The sequence below is a fragment of the Carcharodon carcharias genome, chromosome 4 (genome assembly GCF_017639515.1).
Source record: "Carcharodon carcharias isolate sCarCar2 chromosome 4, sCarCar2.pri, whole genome shotgun sequence".
NCBI lineage: Eukaryota > Metazoa > Chordata > Chondrichthyes > Lamniformes > Lamnidae > Carcharodon > Carcharodon carcharias.
In genome coordinates, this window is record NC_054470.1 from 96,327,119 (window position 1) to 96,349,363 (window position 22,245).

The following is a 22,245-nucleotide window of genomic DNA, read 5'->3' on the forward strand; positions in this document are numbered from 1 at the left end:
TCGAAGGGTTTAAATCCTTGAAAGTTGATAAGTCACCAGGGCCAAATGGATTGTTTCCGAGGCTGCTGAAGGGAGTCAGGGAGGAGATAGCAGATGCTCTGAGGAAGATTTTCCAATCTTCACTAGATACAGGGCAGGTATCGGAGGACTGGAGAAATGCAAATGTAGTTCCATTTTTAAAAAGGGATCAAAGGAAATGCCAGACAATTATAGGCCAGTTAGTCTTACATCGGTGGTGAGCAAATTAGTAGAATCAATCCTGAGAGCTAGGATTAACTGTCATGTGGAAAGGCACGGACTAGTCAGGAATGGTCAGCATGGATTTGTTAAAGGAAGGTCTTGCCTCACAAATTTGATTGAATTCTTTGAGGAAGTGACAAGAAGGGTTGATGAAGGTAGTGCAGTGGATGTTGAGTACATGGATTTTAGCAAGACATTTGACAAGGTCCCACATGGCAGATTGGGCAGGAAAGTAAAAGCCCATGGGATTCGGGGTAATGTAGCAAACTGGATAAATGGTTGGCTTTGTAACAGGAAACAAAGGGTAATGGTCGATGGATGCCCTTGTGAATGGAAAGTTGTCTCAAGTAGTGTTCTGCAGGGCTTGGTGTTGGGACCCTTGCTGTTTGTGTTATATATTAACGATTTGGACGTGAACATGGGGGGCATGATTGGGAAATTTGCAGATGACACAAAGATTGGCCGAGCAGTGGATAGTGTAGAAGATAGCCAAAACGATATAGATGGGTTGGTGGAGTGGGCGGTAAAGTGACAGATGGATTTTAACATAGAGAAGTGTGAGGTCATACATTTAGGGAGGTCAAACAGTTACAAGGGATTACACAATAAATGGGAATATACTGAGGGGTAGATTGGCAGAGGTATGGGATATAAAAGTAAGGATATAATGTTGGACTTGTATAAAACATTGGTGAGGCCACAACTGGAGTATTGTGTGCAGTTCTGGTCACCACATAATAGCTCTGGAGAGAGTGCAGAGGAGGTTTACAAGAATGTTGCCAGGGTTAGAAAAGTGTAACTACGGGGAGAGATTGGATAGGTTGGGGTTATTTTCCTTAGAACAAAGAAGGCTGAGATGTGGCTTGATTGAGGTGTACAAAATTATGGGGGCAATAGATAGAGTGGACAGGATAAAATTGCTTCCCTTGGTGGAGAATTCTAGAGCCAGAGGACATAGATTCAAGATAAGTGGCAGAAGGTGTAGGGGAGACATGAGGAAGAACTTTTTTTACACAGAGGGTAGCAGGTGTCTGGAATTCGCTGCCCAAGTTGGTGGCAGAGGCAGAAACTCTAAACTCTTTTAAAAGTACCTGGATCTGCACCTTAAGTGCTGTAATGTGCAGGGCTATGGGCTGGGTGCAGGAAGGTGGGATTAAAAAGGGCATCTGGGTGTCCTCCGGCTGATGGACAAGATGGGCCGAATGGCATCTTCTGTGCTGTAACTTTTCTATGGTTCTATGGATAGCTCTGTTCGTCTGTGGTTTACCATTAAATGAATATGCCCATTGCTTGTTATTTTTCTCCAAATGTATTACCTCACGCATGTAAACTTGGATGTGCCACTTGTATGCTTATTCTACTAAACAATCTGTTTTCACAGAAAGGCATTTCTTTGCTGGCCAATTTGTTTGTTCCAAAAAGACAGAAGCATGCAATAAATTGAAATAAAATTAACTATCATGCAATAAGGTCAGCTTTACAGAATATACAGCACAAAAGTAGTCCATGCTGTTTATGATCCACTCGAGCTTCCTTCAGGTCTCTAAGTCTGCCAGCATTTGCCTTCATTCCCTTCTCCCTTATATGCATGTTTAGCTTCCCCTTAAGTGCAGCTATATTATTTGCCTCAACTACTCACTGTGGTAGCAAGTTCAATATTCTCATCTCTCTAGGTAAAGAAGTTTGTTGTTTTTCAGTTCCCGTTTTTTTTTGTGACTGTCTCATGTTGATGGCCTCTAACTTTGCTCTTTCCCATAAATGGAAACACCCACACTGTCCACTCCATCAAAACATTTCATAATTTCAAGATCTTTATTAGGTCACCCCTTACACCTTCACTTTCCAAGAGAAAAGAGATACAGCTGGTTCATCCTTGACTGATGGGTAGAAACTCTCAGTTTTAGTATTGTGATGAAATGAGTGTGACTGCATAGGACATCAGGACAGCATTTGACCGAGTGTGGCATCAAGGAGCTCTGGCAAACTGCAGTCAATGGTACTCATGGGGAAAACTCAGGTTGTTGTTGCTGGAGGTCAAACATCTCAGCCCCAGCACACTGGTACAGAAGTTTCTGGGTCTCTGGAATACTGGGCCAATGACATAATCACTATGCCACCACCTCCCCCTGGGCAACGCTCAGGCTTGGGCTGATAACTGACAAGTACCATTCACGCCAACAAGTGTCAGGCAATGACCACCTTCAACAACCATCTTGAGCTGGGATCTGTTGTCTGCAGAGTCTAAGTGATGTAATGGTGGCCAGGCAGCAAGTAGACTGAGTGTGGGGTTGGCAGAAGGGCAGAGCCAACCCATACACCTAGGCACTTGAAACTGCCAAATCTGCAGGATCTGCTCTCCTCTCTCGTACAATAACCTCTTGAGCAAAAAGGGAGTAACTATTGCCAGGCTTCACGGCAGACAAGACATTAGCTCATCCTCCAATTGGGCCCACGGACCCCAGCTGACGTGAACAGTGGCCCACGTGACCAGTTTTAAGAGATGATGACGTTGTGGCACAGTTAAACGAGATGGACATGAAGGGAGGAATCATCCCAAATGTGCACAAAGTGCGGTAGCGGGAAGGAACAGGGACATTTTACCCAACGGCCACAATGGCGGGTTTTCGCATAACATCTCATTCCTAGCGCATCCCGTCTCATTAATAATGCATTCCTAGGAAACACACAGTCACTGGCAGGGAGGCATCTGATTCGCCTGCTCCACCATCACCTCAGGCCTTCAGAAATCCAGATGCCATATTTAAAGAGCAGATCTAGCATGCTCTAAGGGATCAGAAGCTGCTGCAAAGTCATGACTGTCAAAGGGAGGAAACATGTTGTCCCTAGTTTTAGCAACACCTTCCTTGGGCGTCTACTGGATGCTGTGGAGGCCCACCATGAAGTCCTCTACCCCGGTTCTGGGCAAAGGTCACCAACCCAGCCTGGGAGGTGCTGGCAAAAGAGGACAGCCACCCAGTGCTGAAAAAGGATGAATGATCTCTTCCGTTCTGCCAGGGTAAGTCACTCTTTTCATCACACTCAACTCTCACACTCACAAACTCATCACACATCCACAGGGATCTCACTCACTGCCAGTTCAAGAGGCATCACCATTCACTCTCCCACACACACCTTCATCTGCCCTGCGGATTGTGTCCTCATCCTGTCCATGGCACCATTCACTACTCACACATGCCAGGCATCCTTATCATCTGGCCTGCCAGGCATCCTGCTTACAATCTCTCCATCTGTATTCATGCAGGACAAGCTGTCACACAACAAAAGGAAGAGGTCGCAGACTGGTAGAGGAATGCCTGACATGAAGGTCCTCACAGCCTTTGAAAATAAAGTCATCCAGCTGACCAGCAATGATCTGGACAGAGCCTGCGCTGACAGTGGGGTCGGTGGTGCTCAAGCAAGTGAGGATCCAGCAGTGCAACGTCCATCAAACAACCATGCTGTGAGTCAGTTTCACTGTTCTGCAATGCCCTGCCATGCACTAATTATCTATCCTTGCTTTCGCAGGCACATCTGAGATACAGGTCCTTGACTCAAGCCCTGAAGACAGCTGAGAAGAAGAATCTAATGGCACCCTAATTGAAGACTCATCACAGCGCTCACCCACTCAGACACACACCTTGGAGGGACCTAGTTCTAGAGTAGCCTCAGGGTCACAATCTGGTGAGCACATCGCAAGGACTGACCCACAGCAGATGGCGGCAGCGATTTCCCAAGTTTCCAGCACTCTGAGGGCTGCTGGAGGCCAGAAATCTGCTGAGTCCTAGTCAAATGAGCTGCCTCTGGACTTGGTCATACCTCAGTTGCTGGAGTTGCCAAGGCAAGCTCAGGAACATCAGGAAGAGATGTCTGCTGCACTCCACAGATTGCAAGGCACAACGGAGTAGTCCATCCGCCTTCAGTCTGAGGTGATAGCGCCGGCATGCCAGCACACTGAGGTCAACACTGGTAGGAGAGCAGCTGCTATGGAGACCTTGGTCCAGGACATTGGAGTTCAGCCCATGCAGCAGTGCAGGACATCACCAATGCCATAGTTGGCTTCCAACAGTGTCAACGCAAGAGGGGTGCGGGGCAGCTCGATCTCACTCCAGCTTCCCCTTCCCTTCAAGGAGTCAGCCAGGGCACACTGAGCACCCACAGGGAGGGGGATCAGCAGGTGCACATCCTGGGGCCATGCACCCAGGTGACTCCGGGAATGTCTGGCCCATCCGAATCCCCTCTTCCTGTGACCTCAGCAGCTCCAGCTCCACAGGCCAAAGAGGGTGCCAGTGCCAACAGCAGAACTCCAAGAGTCAGCCGGGGCCCTCCAGGTCTCAGCCCGCCAGAAGGCCAAGATCATCACAGACAGGGCGCAGTGGTCAGCAGGCTGCCACCATCTCCACTGTGGATGTCCAGGTAGCACCAAGATATAGTGGCAGGGTTAGCAAGATTAAAAAGATGTGGTTGAACAGCCTGGACATGAGCGTTAATCACTTGTACTTAAATGTTCACTAATGTAACTAAACTCCCAAGAATGTCTCCTTGCCTATGGCTCCTTGTTATGATGGGCAGTGTTCATGTCACTCAGATGGTTCCTGCACAAGATAAAGGCAGGTGTCTCAGTCCAGGGCCTCTTCCCTGTGCAGTGTGTAACCTTCAGACCAAAGCGATGGCTTCACACTCACTGCACAGATTGGCAATGCCTGCACCTCGATGGTGCTTATCATTGCTGCCAGAATGTTGTGGGCAGGCAACATGGGATTCTGTCAACTTCTCTGAGTGCTCTCAGCACCTCTGAGGCGGGGCTGGACCCCCACATCTCTTCAGCATCTGTGACCGGTGACACTGTGCTCCTGAAGGGATCAGGTTCTGAAGGCTGACAAAGGATTAGGTGCAGTTAAAGTTTCACAGCTGCGTCTCCATGATATGACCCTGATCACAGAGCCCAAGCAAGGTACCCTCAGCCAGACAGGAATCAGACATTCACAGAGCTATGTGAAGATCTTTGGAGTGTCCTAACTGCATGTCGTCATCATCCTCCTGGAATCTAGCAACTATTAGGGCCTCCGCTGCGTCTCCATGAAATGAGCCTATCACTGAGGGTATATGCGCTGCCATCAGCCACGCAGGAGTCAAACGTTCACAGGTGCAAGTTCAGGATGTCAGGACTACCCTCACTGCACCTCGTCATCATCCTCCCAAATCTTGTGGCTGTGAGGGCCTCTCGAGTGTGCCTGTCTTGCCTGGCCAGTGCGATGGCCTCATCACCAACATCCTCACCTTCGAGGACCTCATCACTGTCATTCTTTTCGATATCCTCCTCATTGGAGGATACATGCAGCTCTTCCATCTCCTCCTCAGCCAGGTCCTCCCCACTTTGCAGCACCAGGTTGTGGAGCGTGCAGCAAGGGACAATGATGCGCAATATCCTCTGGGGGCTGTATTGCAGTGCTCCACTGGACCTGTCGAGGCACCAGGACCTCATTTTCAAAATGCCTATCATTTGTTCCAAAAAGTCTGAGTCACGGCATGAGCCTCATTGTACCATTGCCCTGCTGCAGCCTGAGGCTGCCGCACGGGCGTCATCAGCTACGTCCTCTGTGGGTAGCTCTTGCCCCCAAAGAACCAACCCTGCAGCATCTATGGACCTAAGCTTTTGGCCATCTCCCTTAATATTGCCTTATGTGGCTTGGTGTCCAACTTTGCTTTATAATGCTCCTATGAAGCGCCTTGGATTACATTAAGTTAAAAGCAGTAAATAAATAAGTTGTAGTTACTTTTCCTTGTTCTCTCTTTTCTTCTCTCTGTCCTCTAATCCAATCTTTCAAATGGCCAAAAGCTTGGTCAAAGAGGTAGATTTTAAGGAAGAAAGAGAGGTAGAGAGTTGGAAAGGTTTAGGGATAGAATTCTAGAACTAATGGCCTAGAGAGTGAATCTTTCTTTCACCTTCTGTATCTGATTTGAAATTGAACCCATCCCTTTAATTAACCCTCCTTCTCAGTCCTTCTGCTGTTTATTTCCCAATCCTAAAATTTCATTGGTTAAGGAGATAACTTATTCATTGCCCTGTTCACTCAGATTCCCGTGCTGCACTTATCAGCCTGCACTTTCAGAAACTTTGCTCGATTTTCTTTCAGCTGAAGGTTGCAGGGACAAGTCAAATCAACAACAGGCACCATTAGACATCATGCTACAGCAAACTCTGGCCAAATAATGCATCCCATAATCAAGTGACATCTGGTAATTGATGACTGGGCTAATTGTGCCCAAGGTAAACTCAGGTTTATGGCCTTCTTATCTGAGGTAGAGAAGATATGAGCTGTACCAGAATGCTATGTTTTACATGGTATGGTTTTCTTCCTTATCACAATTTTAACTCTTCCATTAATCCTTTTGTTTAGGTCACAATTATTTACCTTTAGTATGTGCTTGTCTTAGATATTAAATATTAGTTTTAAACATTTCCACATTTTTATTTATGTTATGAATGCAGGGTTTTATGAATGCAAGATTTTATAAGATGGCTATGTTTTAAACTGTCTCTTCAATTCAAGATAAAATGGAATAATGGTGTGGGGCATGCAATCTCTAATTAGTTCTGCCCAAGGATAAGTCTGTGTGACCTGAATGCCATGGGACAGGAGCCCAGGTCAAGTTCTATTGAAACCCAAGTGTGAGCTTTCACACTTTGACACAAAGAAAGGAGCAGCTCGCTCAGTGATTCAGAGAGCCAGGACAGAGAGAAAGGAAGGAAAGGAGGCAGGAAGGGAGGGAGACAGAGAGGGAGGGAGACAGGCAGGGAGAGAAAGACAGACAGACAGCGGCAGAGGCAGACAGGGAGAGAGAGGGGCAGGGAGAGAGAGGGGCAGGGAGAGATGGGGGCAGGGAAAGAGGGGGGCAGGGAGAGAGGGGGGCAGGGAGAGAGGGGGGCAGGGAGAGAGGGGGACAGGGAGAGAGGGGGACAGGGAGAGAGGGGGACAGGGAGAGAGGGGGACAGGGAGAGAGGGGGACAGGGAGAGAGGGGGACAGGGAGAGAGGGGGACAGGGAGAGAGACAGGGAGAGAGGGAGAGAGAGAGGGAGACAGGGAGGGAGAGAGACAGAGAGACAGGGAGAGGGAGGGAGAGAGAGAGAGGGAAAGGGGGAGAGAGAGAGAGAGAGAGACAGGGAAGGGAAGAGAGAGAGAGAGACAGGGAAGGGAAGAGAGAGAGAGAGACAGGGAGGGTGAGAGAGAGAGACAGGGAGGGAGAAAGAGAGACAGGGAGGGACAGAGAGAGACAGGGAGGGACAGAGAGAGACAGGGAGGGACAGAGAGAGACAGGGAGGGACAGAGAGAGACAGGGAGGGACAGAGAGAGACAGAGAGAGACAGAGAGGGACAGAGAGAGACAGAGAGGGACAGAGAGGGACAGAGAGGGACAGAGAGAGACAGAGAGGGACAGAGAGAGACAGAGAGAGACAGAGAGAGACAGAGAGAGACAGGGAGAGACAGAGAGAGACAGGGAGAGACAGGGAGAGACAGGGAGAGACAGGGAGGGAGAGAGAGAGAGACAGGGAGGGAGAGAGAGAGAGACAGGGAGGGAGAGAGAGAGACAGAGATAGACAGAAAGAGAACGAGAGAGAGAGAGAGAGAGAGAGAGAGAGAGAGACAGACAGACAGACAGAGAGAGACAGTGTGTCCCAGAAAGAGAGAGAGACAAAGAAACTGCAGCTGCTGTGAAACAGAGGGCAATAGGCTGTTCTCTGTTAGCCACCAGCAAAATGTAGGTAGGAGTTTGTTCTCTGGTCAAAGAGATGGGGCCGTTGGAGATTTAAAGACACTAAGGTTCACTCTGGCGTGACCAGGCAAAGGAATTGCCAGAGTGGCCTTGCTGCTGGAAGTCAGTTCAGGGATTCTCGGAAGACTGAGGGTAACAACTTTTGACAGACACCGGACATTACAACTCAATGAAACAGGGTGAAGTGAGCCTTTGGAAGCCGAGTAACTTTAGACTGGTTCCTGTAAACACTACAATTCTGCGGAGAGTGAGGTATAAGGTTTAAATGCAGTTTGAGATTTTCGGTCGTATTAGGAATTAAGGGGGCTATCCTTCTGTAGTTTAGTGTATTAGTTGACTATTAAGTAATGTTTAGTCTGTATTTAGTTTTAATTGTTACAGTAAAAGTCTTAAAACATGAAATCTTGTGTGATCCTTTGATTTGGCAACTGGGATTACAAATCTATTTTTAAAAGCTATAGATCTCCCTAGGGATTGTTACATTTGACTGTACTTTTCAACAGTGCATCTCACTTAATTTCTTTTAGTTCAACCCTTATTTTAGTGAAGTTTGCTTTTGAAATTCCTGGCTTTAATTGATAGATGTTATTGAATTTGATCATATTATGGACAAATATCCCAAGAGATTCTATTGCACTAAAATTGTAGCCATCATCCTGAGTGGTTGTAAGGACCAATCTGACTCTGATTTCCTCCTTGTGGGGTTCACTGATGCTTGAGGATTGGCACTACCATTGTGATTGTGCTCCTCAGTTACTTTCAGGGTTTCCAGTACTTGAATCAAGTAGACATTGCTCCAATATCAAAGAATAAAGCAAAACAAAAATTTCATTGAGGAGACTTTGGCATTCTATCACACAATAAAGCAGTCGAGAGTTACTTTTCTCTTATAGCAGAGAAGAGAACTGATATGATACAAGGCCTTTACTCAATTCAGGGAAGGACATTAAAAGGCCACTGCCCTACAATCAGAATGGAAAAATTTCAAATTTTTTTAAAGGGCTACAACTTTTCTGATCCACCTGTGGTCATAGATGTTAAAAGGAAAAAGGATTTTTATTTGCAGGAGCATTTGTATTGATTCTGTGCACCGTGAGTTCACAGAATAAGCACAGATTTTTTTAAAAATAATCATACCTGAAATTGGAAACCGTAAAATGCTGGCAACTGTGGTATACATATTCCTGATTACAATAAAAACAAACCTCTATGATTGAAGGACAACGTTTGGCCTTCATCATTTGTTTTATGCTTTTAGAACCTCAATTACATTATCTTCATTATGGAGTATAAAAGTAAGGAATACTTGCTATAACTGTACGGGGCATTGGTGAGACCTTAGCTAGAGTACTGTGTATAGGTTCAATCCCTTACTTAAGGAGGGACAGAGAAGTTTCAGTAGGGTGATTCCTGGGATGAATGGATTTGCCTTATGAAGAAGGGTTGAAAAGGTTGGAACCATTGGAGTTTAGAAGAATGAGAGGTGATCTTATTTAAACATACAGGATTCTGAGGGGGCTTGACAGGGTGGATGCTGAGAGGATGTTTCCTCTCATGGGGAAATCTAGAACTCGGGGACAGTTTAAAAATAAGGAGTCTCCTATTTAAGATGGAGATGAAGATGAAATTCTTCTCTCAGAGGGTTGTTAATGTTTGGAATTCTCTTCCACAGAGACCAATGGTGGCTGAATCTTTGAATACATTCAAGGTTAAGTTAGACAGATTTTTGATTGTGGGGTGGGGGGGGGGGCAGGAAAGTGGAGCCAAGGTCACAATCAGATCAGCCATGATCTTACTGAATGGCCTAACTGGTTCAATGGGCCAAACAGCTGACTTCTGCTCCATTTTTTACTAACTTATGATCTCAGATGCAGTGCTTAATTACTTTTTACTTTTAGCTCTTGCTTTTCACCATATTTGTGTGCAAATTAGGCTTCAAAGAATAATCAAAGATTAAGCAGCAATTTCAAAACTGTGAGAAATCCTAGTCTCATTGTAAAGCGCATGTGTTGCCGTTTCCTTAAGTCCAGGCAAGAAAACATTAAGAGACAGTAAGACTTGATCGACCTTGTATTCACACTAGCCAAGCATGCAGATTTTATCAACAGCTGGTTAATGCAATTGAAAAGATAATTAATCATTTTGAACAAAGCTATAACTGCCCCAAAATAGCCCAGAGGACACAATGAGGCGGCTACCATGAAAAAATTGTACTCCAAAATTTGATTACATTTTAAAACTAGTCTCTCGCTTCAAGTCTTTTTAAGAAGTGAATCTAGAATAAATGTTGCAATGTATTTCGATCAATAAGGAAAAAGCATTCTTAGAACGGTATAGCAATAGCTTACCTTTTATCAGTAGTCTGCTTAAGTGCACCACCCCTCAGATTGCACAGGCAACAATCCTGTAGAAAATGGGAAAAACATTAAGTAATTCATTCTGTCAATCTTTTCCCACACAAATAAATGTCATTTTTTGTAATTGACTGTTGTTTTACTTCCGCAAATCTTAATGAAATAACTTTAATATCACAAATCATGAGGTTGTAACAACACTTAATGTGGTGCTATTATAATTACAAATTTAAATTGATACAAAACCCTCCAGCTAGCAAACATCAAGTTTGTACAAACACAATCAAAACATCCCTCAGTTGTGAAATGTAGGTATCACATTCCACTGAAGGTTATTTAACTTAAACAGTACAAAGTCAGAATACCACAACACCAAAAAACAAGTTGTGAGAAAAGCTAGAGCTCATGGAATAAAAGGGACAGGAGCAACATGCATACAGAGTTGGCTGAATAAACAGCAAGTAATAGTTAATGGATATTTTTCAGGCTGGGGGAAGGTTTATAGTGGAGTTCCCCAGGGGTCGCTTTTCCTGATATATATTAATGATCTGGATCTTGGTGTGCAGGGGACAATTTCAAACTTTGTGGATGATACAAAACTGGGAAGTGATATGAACTGTGAGGAGGGTATAGGACATAGACAAGTTGGTGGAGTGGGCAGATCGGTGGCAGATGAAGTTCAATGCAGAGAATTGTGATGCGATTCATTTTGGTAGGAAGAACATGGACAGACAATATAAAATAAGGGGCATAACTCTAAAGGGGGTGCAATAGCAGAGGTACCTGGGTATGTAAGTGCATAAGTCATTAAAGGTTGCAGGACAGGTGGAGAGGGCAGTAAATAAAGCAAATAATATCTCAGGCTTTAATAAGAGGGGCATAGAGTACAAGAGCAAGGAGGTTATGCTGAACTTGCACGGGGCACTAGCTAGACCTCAGCTGAAGTCTCGTGTACCAGTACAAAAATGGTTCCAGGGATGAGAAATTTCAGTTATCAAGATAAATTGGAGAAGTTGGGACTGTTCTCCTTGGAGAGAAGGCTAAGAGGAGATTTGATAGAGGTGTTCAAAATCATGAGGGGGCTCGACAGAGTAGATAGAGAGAAACCGTTCCTGCTCTTAAAAGGATCAAGAATGAGAGGGCACAGATTAAAAAAAGCAAATGCAATGTGAGAAAATACTTTTCCACACAGTGAGTGGTTCAGGTCGAGAATGCATTGCCTGGAACTGTGGTGGAGGCAGCATTAATCGAGGCATTCAAGAGTGCATTAGATGAATATTTAAATAGAAACAATGTGCGGGTTACTGGGAAAAAGCAGGAGAATGGCATTGATTCATAATGTTCATTCGGAGAGCCGGTGCTGACATGATGAGTTAATGGCCTCCTTTTGCACCATAACAATACTGTGATTCTGAGTTTGGCAATTACTGATCGAGATAGGAGAGAATTTTTCAGAATCTTAAAATGATTGCTGGAATAACCTCCATTGTTTTGAGAAGGTAATATATTTTGCCGGTCTGCTTACAAAGTTTAGCATGAAATTTGCCATTGATTAGCTCAATTTTCATGTTAAAGCAAACAGCAACAAATTGAACGGTAGAGTGTGTACCAATTGGAAATAGGCTAAAGCAAGTATAAAAACCTTGAATGAGACACAGCTAAAGATATCTGAAAATAACTAGTGAATAATGAGCAAGTAGCAGACACCACCAATAAAAAAGGAAATCATAACTGAAAATATTTTTTGGGAAGTGATTTGAGTCATCATCTTGCATCTCACTGAGGCAAGAAATTGGATTGATGACGTCTGTAACAATACCAAACTTGGAAGAAAATATTTAAACTTATCCATACAGTAGTATTTAGTGTATTAGAAATATCTGTAATAATGTTTTCCATCAGGACTTGTGGCAATGTTAGAAACATTTTCTGTGGCTCTCTAGAATTTTCACTGTCCGCTGAAGAGATTCAACAAACTGGCAGGCTACAATTCCCAACGTGCATCGATGCTTAAAACTTGTATAATTTACATCAAAGCAAGCTATTAATCAAGCATTTCATGGCCTGGCTTAAGTCAACCCTTTCCTTCTAACCTTGTGTATCAATGACAATTACTGTAAGACAAGAACTCCTGGGGAAACCATTCTTCACAACTGTGAAAGTGACTAGATTTTGTTTATTTGTACAAAGCCTCAAAAAAGCAAATAAATCATAGAGTGCAACCTTTTCCGCAGGTAACTTTGAAAACAAAAATGATCCATAGTATGTGTTAGCAGATCTCCTACAAGTACACACAGGAAAAATAGTAAACATCCAAACAGTATAAAGCTGCAGAATAAGTAGTCAAATGGGGGAGGACTCAGGCAGGTGCTCAGGAATGTATTGTAACTAGTTAGTGACACTCCACTGGTTACAGCCTACTAACTTCAAAATGCTGCATTTATCCGTACTCTTTGTTTCCCGTCTGTTAGCCAGTCCACTTTCTGTGATAATATATTACCCCATCTCTATAAGCCCATATCTTGAAATGAATCTTTTGTGTGCTTTTCAAATGTCTTTTGAAAATTCATGTATACTGCATCTACTGGTTCCCCTTTATCTACCTTTCTGGTCTAATAAATTTGCCAAACATAATTTGCAGTTCATAAAACCATGGTGACATTGTCTGATCATATTATGATTTTCTTAGAGCACTGTTGAGACTTCCTTAATACAGGTAGAGTGTCTCAAAACCGGCAACCTCTGGACCAAGTACCAGAGTTTGGAAAACAAAAACAGAATTGCCTGGAAAAACTCAGCAGGTCTGGCAACATCGGTGGAGAAGAAAAGAGTTGACGTTTCAAGTCCTCATGACCCTTCAACAGAACTTGAGTTTGAGTCCAAGAAAGAGTTGAAATATAAGCTGGTTTAAGGTGTGTGTGTGGGGGGCAGAGAGATGAGAGAGAGGGAGGTTGGGGGGGGGGGGGGGTGTGTGGTTGTAGGGACAAACAAGCAGTGATAGAAGCAGATCATCAAAAGATGTCAACAACAATAGTACAATAGAACACATGGTTGTTAAAGTTAAAGTTGGTGATATTATCTAAACGAATGTGCTAATTAAGAATGGATGGTAGGGCACTCAAGGTATAGCTCTAGTGGGGTTTTTTTTTTATATAATGGAAATAGTTGGGAAAAGGAAAATCTTTATAATTTATTGGAAAAAAAAAGGAAGGGGGAAACAGAAAGGTGGTGGGGATGGGGGAGGGAGCTCACGACCTAAAGTTGTTGAACTCAATATTCAGTCCGGAAGGCTGTAAAGTCCCTAGTCGGAAGATGAGGTGTTGTTCCTCCAGTTTGCGTTGGGCTTCACTGGAACAATGCAGCAAGTCAAGGACAGACATGTGGGCAAGAGAGCAGGGTGGAGTGTTAAAATGGCAAGCGACAGGGAGGTTTGGGTCATTCTTGCGAACAGACCGCAGGTGTTCTGCAAAGCGGTCGCCCAGTTTACGTTTGGTCTCTCCAATGTAGAGGAGACCACATTGGGAGAAACGAATGCAGTAGACTAAGTTGGGGGAAATGCAAGTGAAATGCTGCTTCACTTGAAAGGAGTGTTTGGGTCCTTTGACGGTGAGGAGAGAGGAAGTGAAGGGGCAGGTGTTGCATCTTTTGCATGGGCATGGGGTGGTGCCATAGGAGGGGGTTGAGGAGTAGGGGGTGATGGAGGAGTGGACCAGGGTGTCCCGGAGGGAGCGATCCCTACGGAAAGCCGATAAGGGGGGTGAAGGGAAGATGTGTTTGGTGGTGGCATCATTCTGGAGTTGGCGGAAATGGCGGAGGATGCTCCTTTGAATGCGGAGGCTGGTGGGGTGATAAGTGAGGACAAGGGGGACCCTATCATGTTTCTGGGAGGGAGGAGAAGGCGTGAGGGCGGATGCGCGGGAGATGGGCCGGACACGGTTGAGGGCCCTGTCAACGACCGTGGGTGGAAAACCTCGGTTAAGGAAGAAGGAGGACATGTCAGAGGAACTGTTTTTGAATGTAGCATCATCGGAACAGATGCGACGGAGGCGAAGGAACTGAGAGAATGGGATGGAGTCCTTACAGGAAGCGGGGTGTGAGGAGCTGTAGTCGAGATAGCTGTGGGAGTCGGTGGGTTTGTAATGGATATTGGTGGACAGTCTATCACCAGAGATTGAGACATTCTCTCAGTTCCTTCGCCTCCGTTGGATCCGTTCCTCACTTATCACCCCACCAGCCTCCGCATTCAAAGGATCATCCTCCGCCATTTCCGCCAACTCCAGCATGATGCCACCACCAAACACATCTTCCCTTCACCCCCCCCACTATTGGCATTCCGTAGGGATCGCTCCCTCTGGGACACCCTGGTCCACTCCTCCATCACCCCCTACTCCTCAACCCCCTCCTATGGCACCACCCCATGCCCATGCAAAAGATGCAACACCTGCCCCTTCACTTCCTCTCTCCTCACCGTCCAAGGACCCAAACACTCCTTTCAAGTGAAGCAGCATTTCACTTGCATTTCCCCCAACTTAGTCTACTGCATTCGTTGCTCCCAATGTGGTCTCCTCTACATTGGAGAGACCAAACGTAAACTGGGCGACCGCTTTGCAGAACACCTGCGGTCTGTCCGCAAGAATGACCCAAATCTCCCTGTCGCTTGCCATTTTAACACTCCACCCTGCTCTCTTGCCCACATGTCTGTCCTTGGCTTGCTGCATTGTTCCAGTGAAGCCCAACGCAAACTGGAGGAACAACACCTCATCTTCCGACTAGGGACTTTACAGCCTTCTGGACTGAATATTGAATTCAACAACTTTAGGTCGTGAGCTCCCTCCCCCATCCCCACCCCCTTTCTGTTTCCCCCTTCCTTTTTTTTTCCAATAAATTATAAAGATTTTCCTTTTCCCATCTATTTCCATTATAAAAAAAAACCCCACTAGAGCTACACCTTGAATGCCCTACCATCCATTCTTAATTAGCACATTCGTTTAGATAATATCACCAACTTTAACACCTATGTGTTCTATTGTACTATTGTCGTTGACATCTTTTGATGATCTGCTTCTATCACTGCTTGTTTGTCCCTACAACCACACCCCCCCTCCACCTCTCTCTCTCTCTCTCTCTATCTCTCCGCCCCCCACACACACACCTTAAACCAGCTTATATTTCAACTCTTTCTTGGACTCGAACTCAAGTTCTGTCGAAGAGTCATGAGGACTCGAAACGTCAACTCTTTTCTTCTCCGCCGATGCTGCCAGACCTGCTGAGTTTTTCCAGGTAATTCTGTTTTTGTTTTGGATTTCCAGCATCCGCAGTTTTTTTGTTTCTACCAGAGTTTGGAACTTGCTGGTTTTCAAGAAAACAAATTGGAACCCCTTAATTCAGTGAATAGGGAGCACATGAAAACCGAATGATATGATTGCATAGCACTTTAGGTTTATGGCCATGTTTCTCCTGATGATGTTAATTCGCTTCCCATGCATTGGATTTAATAACTTTCATACCTACTTCCCTACATCAGTGTACCCTGTTTAAAATGAGAAATGATCTTATAAGTTTTAACAACTGAAATAATGTTAAAAACAGTTGTAACTAAAAACTATTTGTTTTTATTTTATTCATGCAAGATTGTACAGTACTCTTTAATAACTCTCTTTGAACTGACTGGGGCCAGCTGCAAGAAGGCAACCAATGCCCATGAAACTTAAAGGCTTTTGGGAATCGAGTGTCATATTTGAATTTGAGCCTGTGGGCTTCTATTTAGGTGGCCTTAATGGCATCAAAATTCCAAACCGTAGCAAGAATAGGCATACATCCTGATCCCAAGTACAATGCATAGCTAAATATTCCACCTCATTGTATTCTGCAAGAGTCTTTTGATCTTCCTGGGTGAGTTCAACTGTCTGTGCTACATTACCGACCACTCAGAGCACCAGAAATGACAGGTGCGCTGTCAATAATGCAGCAACTCCCCAACTCTTCCGGGCTGGGTCGGATGGGGTCAAGGATTGCTAAGCCATTCAAAACGTCAGGTGTGTGAAACAGATAACAACTCGACATAGCAGTGCACCAATGCTGCAACTCCCTGAACAAGCCATTAAGTTTTTTTCCACTCATTTAAAATTCTTACATGACTCTTTTCTTAAAAATCCGGTTTTCGGACAGCAGTGGTTTTTGGCTAGCCCGGTTTGAGGCATTGTATCTGTAACAGACTCTCGCACTTTCCCGTTGACTGATGTCAGGCTAACTGGCCTGTGCTTCTCCGTTTTCTCTCTCCCTCCTTTCTAGAATAGCCGTGTTACATTTGCTAACTTCCAATCCACTGGAACTGTTCTAGAATCTAGATATTTGTGGACAATCATAAGCAGTGCATTCACCATCTTTGCAGCTATCTCTTTTAGAACCCTAAGATGTAAGCCAACAGATCCTGAGGATATGCAAGTTGCACTGCAGCAACTCTCTGAGCCTCTTTCGACAGCACCTTCCAAACCCATGACCTCTACCACTTAGAAGGGCAAGGACAGAAGACATATGGGAACACCACATCCTGCAAGTTACCCTCCAAGCCACACACCATCCTAACTTGGATCTATATCACTGTTCCTTTACTTTGGCTGGATGAAAAAGGTGGAACTCCTTTCCTAACAGTACCATGGGTGTACCAAACCAGATGAGCTGTAGTTCAAGAAGGTGGCTCATCATCACCTTCTCAAGGGTAATTAGGGATGGACAACAAATGCTGGCCTTGCAAACAATCCCATGAAAAAAAATGTGCATGCAGCTTATAGGTCCTATGATTCCCAAATGCTGGAAATCAGATCGACTCTTTGGTCACATTAACTATGCCCTGTCCTTAAGGCTGTCTAAAGACAGATGCCTGAGTAGTATTCATCAATTTGAAGTATAGCCATTATAAAAAAAATGTCAACTTGGCTCATTGTTCAGCTTTTTAACATTGTATTGAAAACCATGATGCAAATGGTTCCAATGGGCAGACATTACAAAGATTGCTCAGGTCTTAGGTAATACAAATGAAAACCTGCTCCTTTGTAGTGTTTTTGTTGGCAAATAACATTGCTAGTTGCATTAGGTAGTTGGTAATGTAAGATTTGTGTCGTTTGCACTTGTCTCACTAGCACTAGGCAAAGTCTGCTTAATAAACGTGAGGCATTCTGCATTATACCTTTAAGGTAAATCACAGAAGTTACAGCATAGGAGGAGGTCATTCAGTCCATTACGTCAGCAGCAAATTTAATTCAGAAATATCAGGTTACAGATTCCAGTTGGGGCACAGAATTAGCACATTCTGGGAGGGTGAGGAGGAATTTGGGCAGACTTTGTTTCTGCCAGATTTTGCTGACTCTGAAAAACTCTGGCAGGTGGCGGCAGACACTTCTGCCTGCATTACTTCCAACATGACATCACAATAGCCAGTGGCATCAGCGTGATGCCATCCTCCCCAAAAGATACCACCTCTTCTGCCCAGCAGAAACTACACCTGTAGGCATGATAATGGTTATAATTGGGCTCCAAAATGCCAACAACCGATTGCTGTAAGAAAAGGAGTAAATATTTTTAGAAGCTCAAAAAAATTTTCCCTACGGCTCAGCGGGTAGCACTCTCACCTCTGAGTCAGAAGCTTGTTGGTTCAAGTTCCACTCCAGGTCTTGAGCACCAAAATTAAGGATACACTCCAGTACAATATTGAAGGAGCTCTGCACTGTCCAAGGTGCCATCGTTCAGATGAGACCTTAAACCAAGGTCTCATCTGCACTCTCAGCTGGACATTAAAGATCCCATGGCATAATTTTGTAAATTTATCCCAGCGCCTTGCTGAAACCAGTGTCCTGGCGAATCATATAATTAGGGTTGTAGATAGGACTTTAAAGTAATTAGTGGGGGGGTGGTGGGGAGGGCTCAATTGAAGTGAAGTTTTTTTAAAAATTAGAGAGCAGAGATGCGGGATAGTGAAAAGGCGAACGATAATCAAAGTGTGACAGGAAGGGGCAGAAAACATAAGCAGAAGAGTGCAGCAGAAATTAGAACCAGAATGAGTCATAGTGGTAAAAAGTCAAAGCTTAAGGCTCTTTATCTGAATGCATGCAGCATTTCTAACAAGATAGATGAGTTGATGGCACAAATAGAAGTAAACGAATATAGCTTATATAGCTATTACAGAGACGTGATTCCAGGGTGGCCAAGACTGGGAACTCAATATTCAAAGCATATTCGATATTCCGGAAAAATAGGCAAAAAGGAAAATGAGGTGACGTTGCTTTAATAATAAAGGAAGGTATCAGTACGGTGGTGAGTTGTGGTATAGGTGAAATAAATCTTGATGTGGAATCAGTTTGGGTGGAAATAAGGAATGGCAAGGGGAAGAAGTCACCGGTGGAAGTCGTCTATAGGCCCTGAAGAGTTGTCTCACTGTGGGACAAAGTATAAATTGGGAAATAATGGAGGTGTGTAAGAAGGGTGCTACAATTGTCATGGGCAATTTTAATCTGCATATTGACTGGACAAATTAGATTGGCAGGGATAACATGGAAGACAAATTTGTAAAGTGCATCAGGGATTGTTTCTTAGAGCAATACATTGTAGAACCTGCCCAGGAACAGGCTTTTTTAGATTTAGTAATGTGTAATGAGGTGGGATTAATACAAGCTATCATAGTTAAGCATCCTCTAGGGGGCAGCGATCACATCATGGTAGAATTTCAAATTCAGTTTGAGGGCGAGCAACTTGGGTCTCAAACCAGTGTCCTCAACTTAAATAAGGGCAATTACAGAGGTATGAAGGAAGAGTTGTCTAAAGCGGGCTGGGAAAATAGACTAAGGGGAAGGTCAGTGGTTGAGCAGTGATAGACACTTAAGCAGATATTTCATTACGCTCAGCAAAAATTTATCCTGGTCATAAAGAAGGACACGATGAGATGGATGAACCATTCATGTTTAACAAAGGTGGTCAAAGAGAGCATCCATTCAAAAGCTAAGGCATACAAAGTGACGAAGACTAGTGGTAGGCGAGATGATTGGGAATTTTTTTTTTTAGGAACCAGCAGCAGATGGCTAAAAAGCTAATAAAGAGGGAGAAAATTGAACATGGAAGTAAATTGGCAAGAAATATAAAAACAAAGAGCAAGAGCTTCTACGGGTATATAAAAAGAAAGAAAGTGGCTAAAGTGAACATGGGACCCTTGGAGGATGAGACTGGAGAATTGATAACTGGGAACAGGGAAATGGCAGATAATTTAAACCAATATTTTACATCGGTCTTAACAGTGGAGGACACTATAAATGTCCCAAAAATATCAGATAAGTAAGGAGGACACAGTATTTGACAAACTAATAGGACTAAAGGCAGACAAGTTGTCTGGACCTGATGGCCTGCATCCAAGGGTTTTGAAGGAAGTGGCTGCAGAGATAGTGGACGCATTGGTCGAAATATTCTAGAATTCACTGGATTCCGGGAGGGTCCCAACAGATTGGAATACCACTAATGTGACGCCCCTGTCCAAGGGGAGGGAGTCAAAAAGCAAGAAACTATCAGCCAGTCAGCGTAACATCTGTCATTGGGAAAATGCTAGAGTCCGTTATTGAGGAAGAAATAACAGGACATTTAGAAAAGCTTAATGCAAACAGGTTAACATGGTTTGTGAAAGGGAAATACATGGTTTGAGAAAGGGAAATCATGTTTGACAAATTTACTAGACTTCTTTGAGAATACAATAAGCAGATTTAATGAAGGGGAACCGGTAGATGTAGTGTATTTGGATTTCCAGAAGGCATTCGATAAGGTGCCACATAAAAGGTTATTGCACAAGATAGGAGCTCACAGTATTGGAGGTAAATTAGCATGGATTGAGGATTGGTTAGCACACAGAAGACACAGAGTTGGGATTAACTGTTCTTTTGCAGGTTGGAAAGACATAACCAGTGGAGCAGACACAAGGATTAGTCCTAGCGCCTCAATTATTTACTATCTATACTAATGACTTGGCAGAGTGTAATGTATCCAAATTTGCTGATGATACAAAAATAGGTGAGAGGGCATGCTGTGATGAGGACATAAGGATCTACAAGGGGATACAGATAAATTGAGTGAGTGGATAAAAACTTGGCAGACGGAGTTTAATGTAGGAAAGTGTGAGGTCATGCACTTTGGTAGGAAGAATCAAAAGGCAGACTATTATTTAAACGGCAAGAGACTCCAAAAAATGCAACACAGAGATTTAGGTGCTCTCGTGCATGAAACACAAAAAGTTAGCATGCAGGTGCAGCAAGTAATTAAGGCAAATGGAATTTTGACCCGTAAAGCCAGGGGGGGGTTGGAGTTTAAAAATAAGGAAGCCTTGTTACAATTATACAGGGTGCTGATGAGGCCGCACCTGGAGTACTATATACAGTTTTGGTCCCTGTATTTAAGAAAGGATATACTGGCACTGGAGGCAGTTCAAAAGTGATTCACTAGGCTGATTCCTAGGATGAAGGGGTTGACTTATCAAGGACGGCTAAACAGGTGAGGCCTTTATTCATTAGAGTTTAGAAGAAGGAGGGGTGATCTTATTGAAACATAGAAGATTCTGCGAGGGCTTGACAGGGTAGATGTTGAGAAGATGTTTCCATTAGTGGGGGAATCTCGAAGTAGAGGACAAAGTTACAGAACAAGGGGAGACTCATTTAAAACTGAGGTGCGAAGGAATTTCTTCTCTGAGGGTAGTGAATGTCTGGAATTCTCTACCCCAGAGAGTTGTGGAGACGAGATCACAAAGTATTTAAAAAGGAGGTAGATAGATTTTTGAAATAGTGGGGAGTTGAGGGCTGTGAGGAGCTGGCACGAAAGACGATTCGAGGCCTGGGGAAGATTAGCCATGATCTTATTGAATGGTGACACAGACTTGAGGGGCCGAATGGTCTACTCCAGCTCCTATTTCTTATGTTATTATGTAATATTTATCCCTCAGTCAACATCACAAAAATGCACTGTTGTGCACAAATTGGCTGCCACTTTTACTAATTACCAGTGACCACAAAAAGTATTTCATTGGTTGTAAAGTGTTATGACTGGGATGGGAGGAACGCACAGTTTATCTAGCCCCACTACTCCACAGGTTGCACCATTAGTTTGAAATGGTCAAACTCACCAAAATGGTCAATTATTCACCTTCGCTACTGTTATACCCAGAATTAAAGAGACAGGCTTCTTTCAATAAACTTAGAATGATTGATTTATTATAAAACAAAGCTTTTTTAAAACAAATTGCAAGAACTAGTTAATGTACTTTGGAAGTACCTTTCCCTTTTAAAAAAATACCCCAGCATGCATGCGAGCACACACACAAACACACACATAGGGTCTCTCTGCAGCGATGGACTTTAGAGGATAGGCGTTGTAAAAATAAAGGATAACGTTCGCAGGATCTCGAAGCTGTCAATCTGGAGTTCCCTTGTGTGATAACCCGTTGATCCAGATATATGTCTGGAGGTTCTCACCAACAGAGCTTTGGTGTGAAGGAGAATATAGAGCTGGACCAATTTTTCTTGTCTCAGCTTTACAAGTCCAAAATGCAGACGAGTTGCACTCAGGAGGATTCTTTGGCTACAGGTTTCTAACCACATACACAAGGCCAAACTTTCAGTGCCCGCTGACAGCAGGCATGGTAGATGGCGGGAAAGCACGTCGATGTGCTTCACAATGGCACACAGGTGACTTGCACTTGGTGGCTTTCACTTTGGGTGAACTGAGGTGAATGAACAACATCGTTTTCCACAGCCCGCCAGGGTCACCTGTTGCTCTGCAAGCTTCAGGGGCGCCGGGATGAAGTGCCAACCAGGCCCGGAGGTGGCTGTAGTCAGGGGTCATCTGGGGCCAATTGC

At 44.2% G+C, this 22,245-nt stretch overlaps 1 protein-coding gene across 6 annotated transcripts in view; it reads right to left on the reverse strand.

The window, feature by feature from the left end:
* Nucleotides 1-22,245, reverse strand: part of LOC121276875 (lysine-specific demethylase 4C-like) — a 458,082-nt gene that overhangs the window by 139,620 nt on the left and 296,217 nt on the right. For all 6 annotated transcript variants that reach the window (XM_041185473.1, XM_041185475.1, XM_041185474.1 and 3 more), the window contains one exon: nt 10,361-10,416. In XM_041185473.1, coding sequence (XP_041041407.1) covers nt 10,361-10,416 — 56 coding nt within the window. The remainder of the gene's footprint in view (nt 1-10,360; nt 10,417-22,245) is intronic.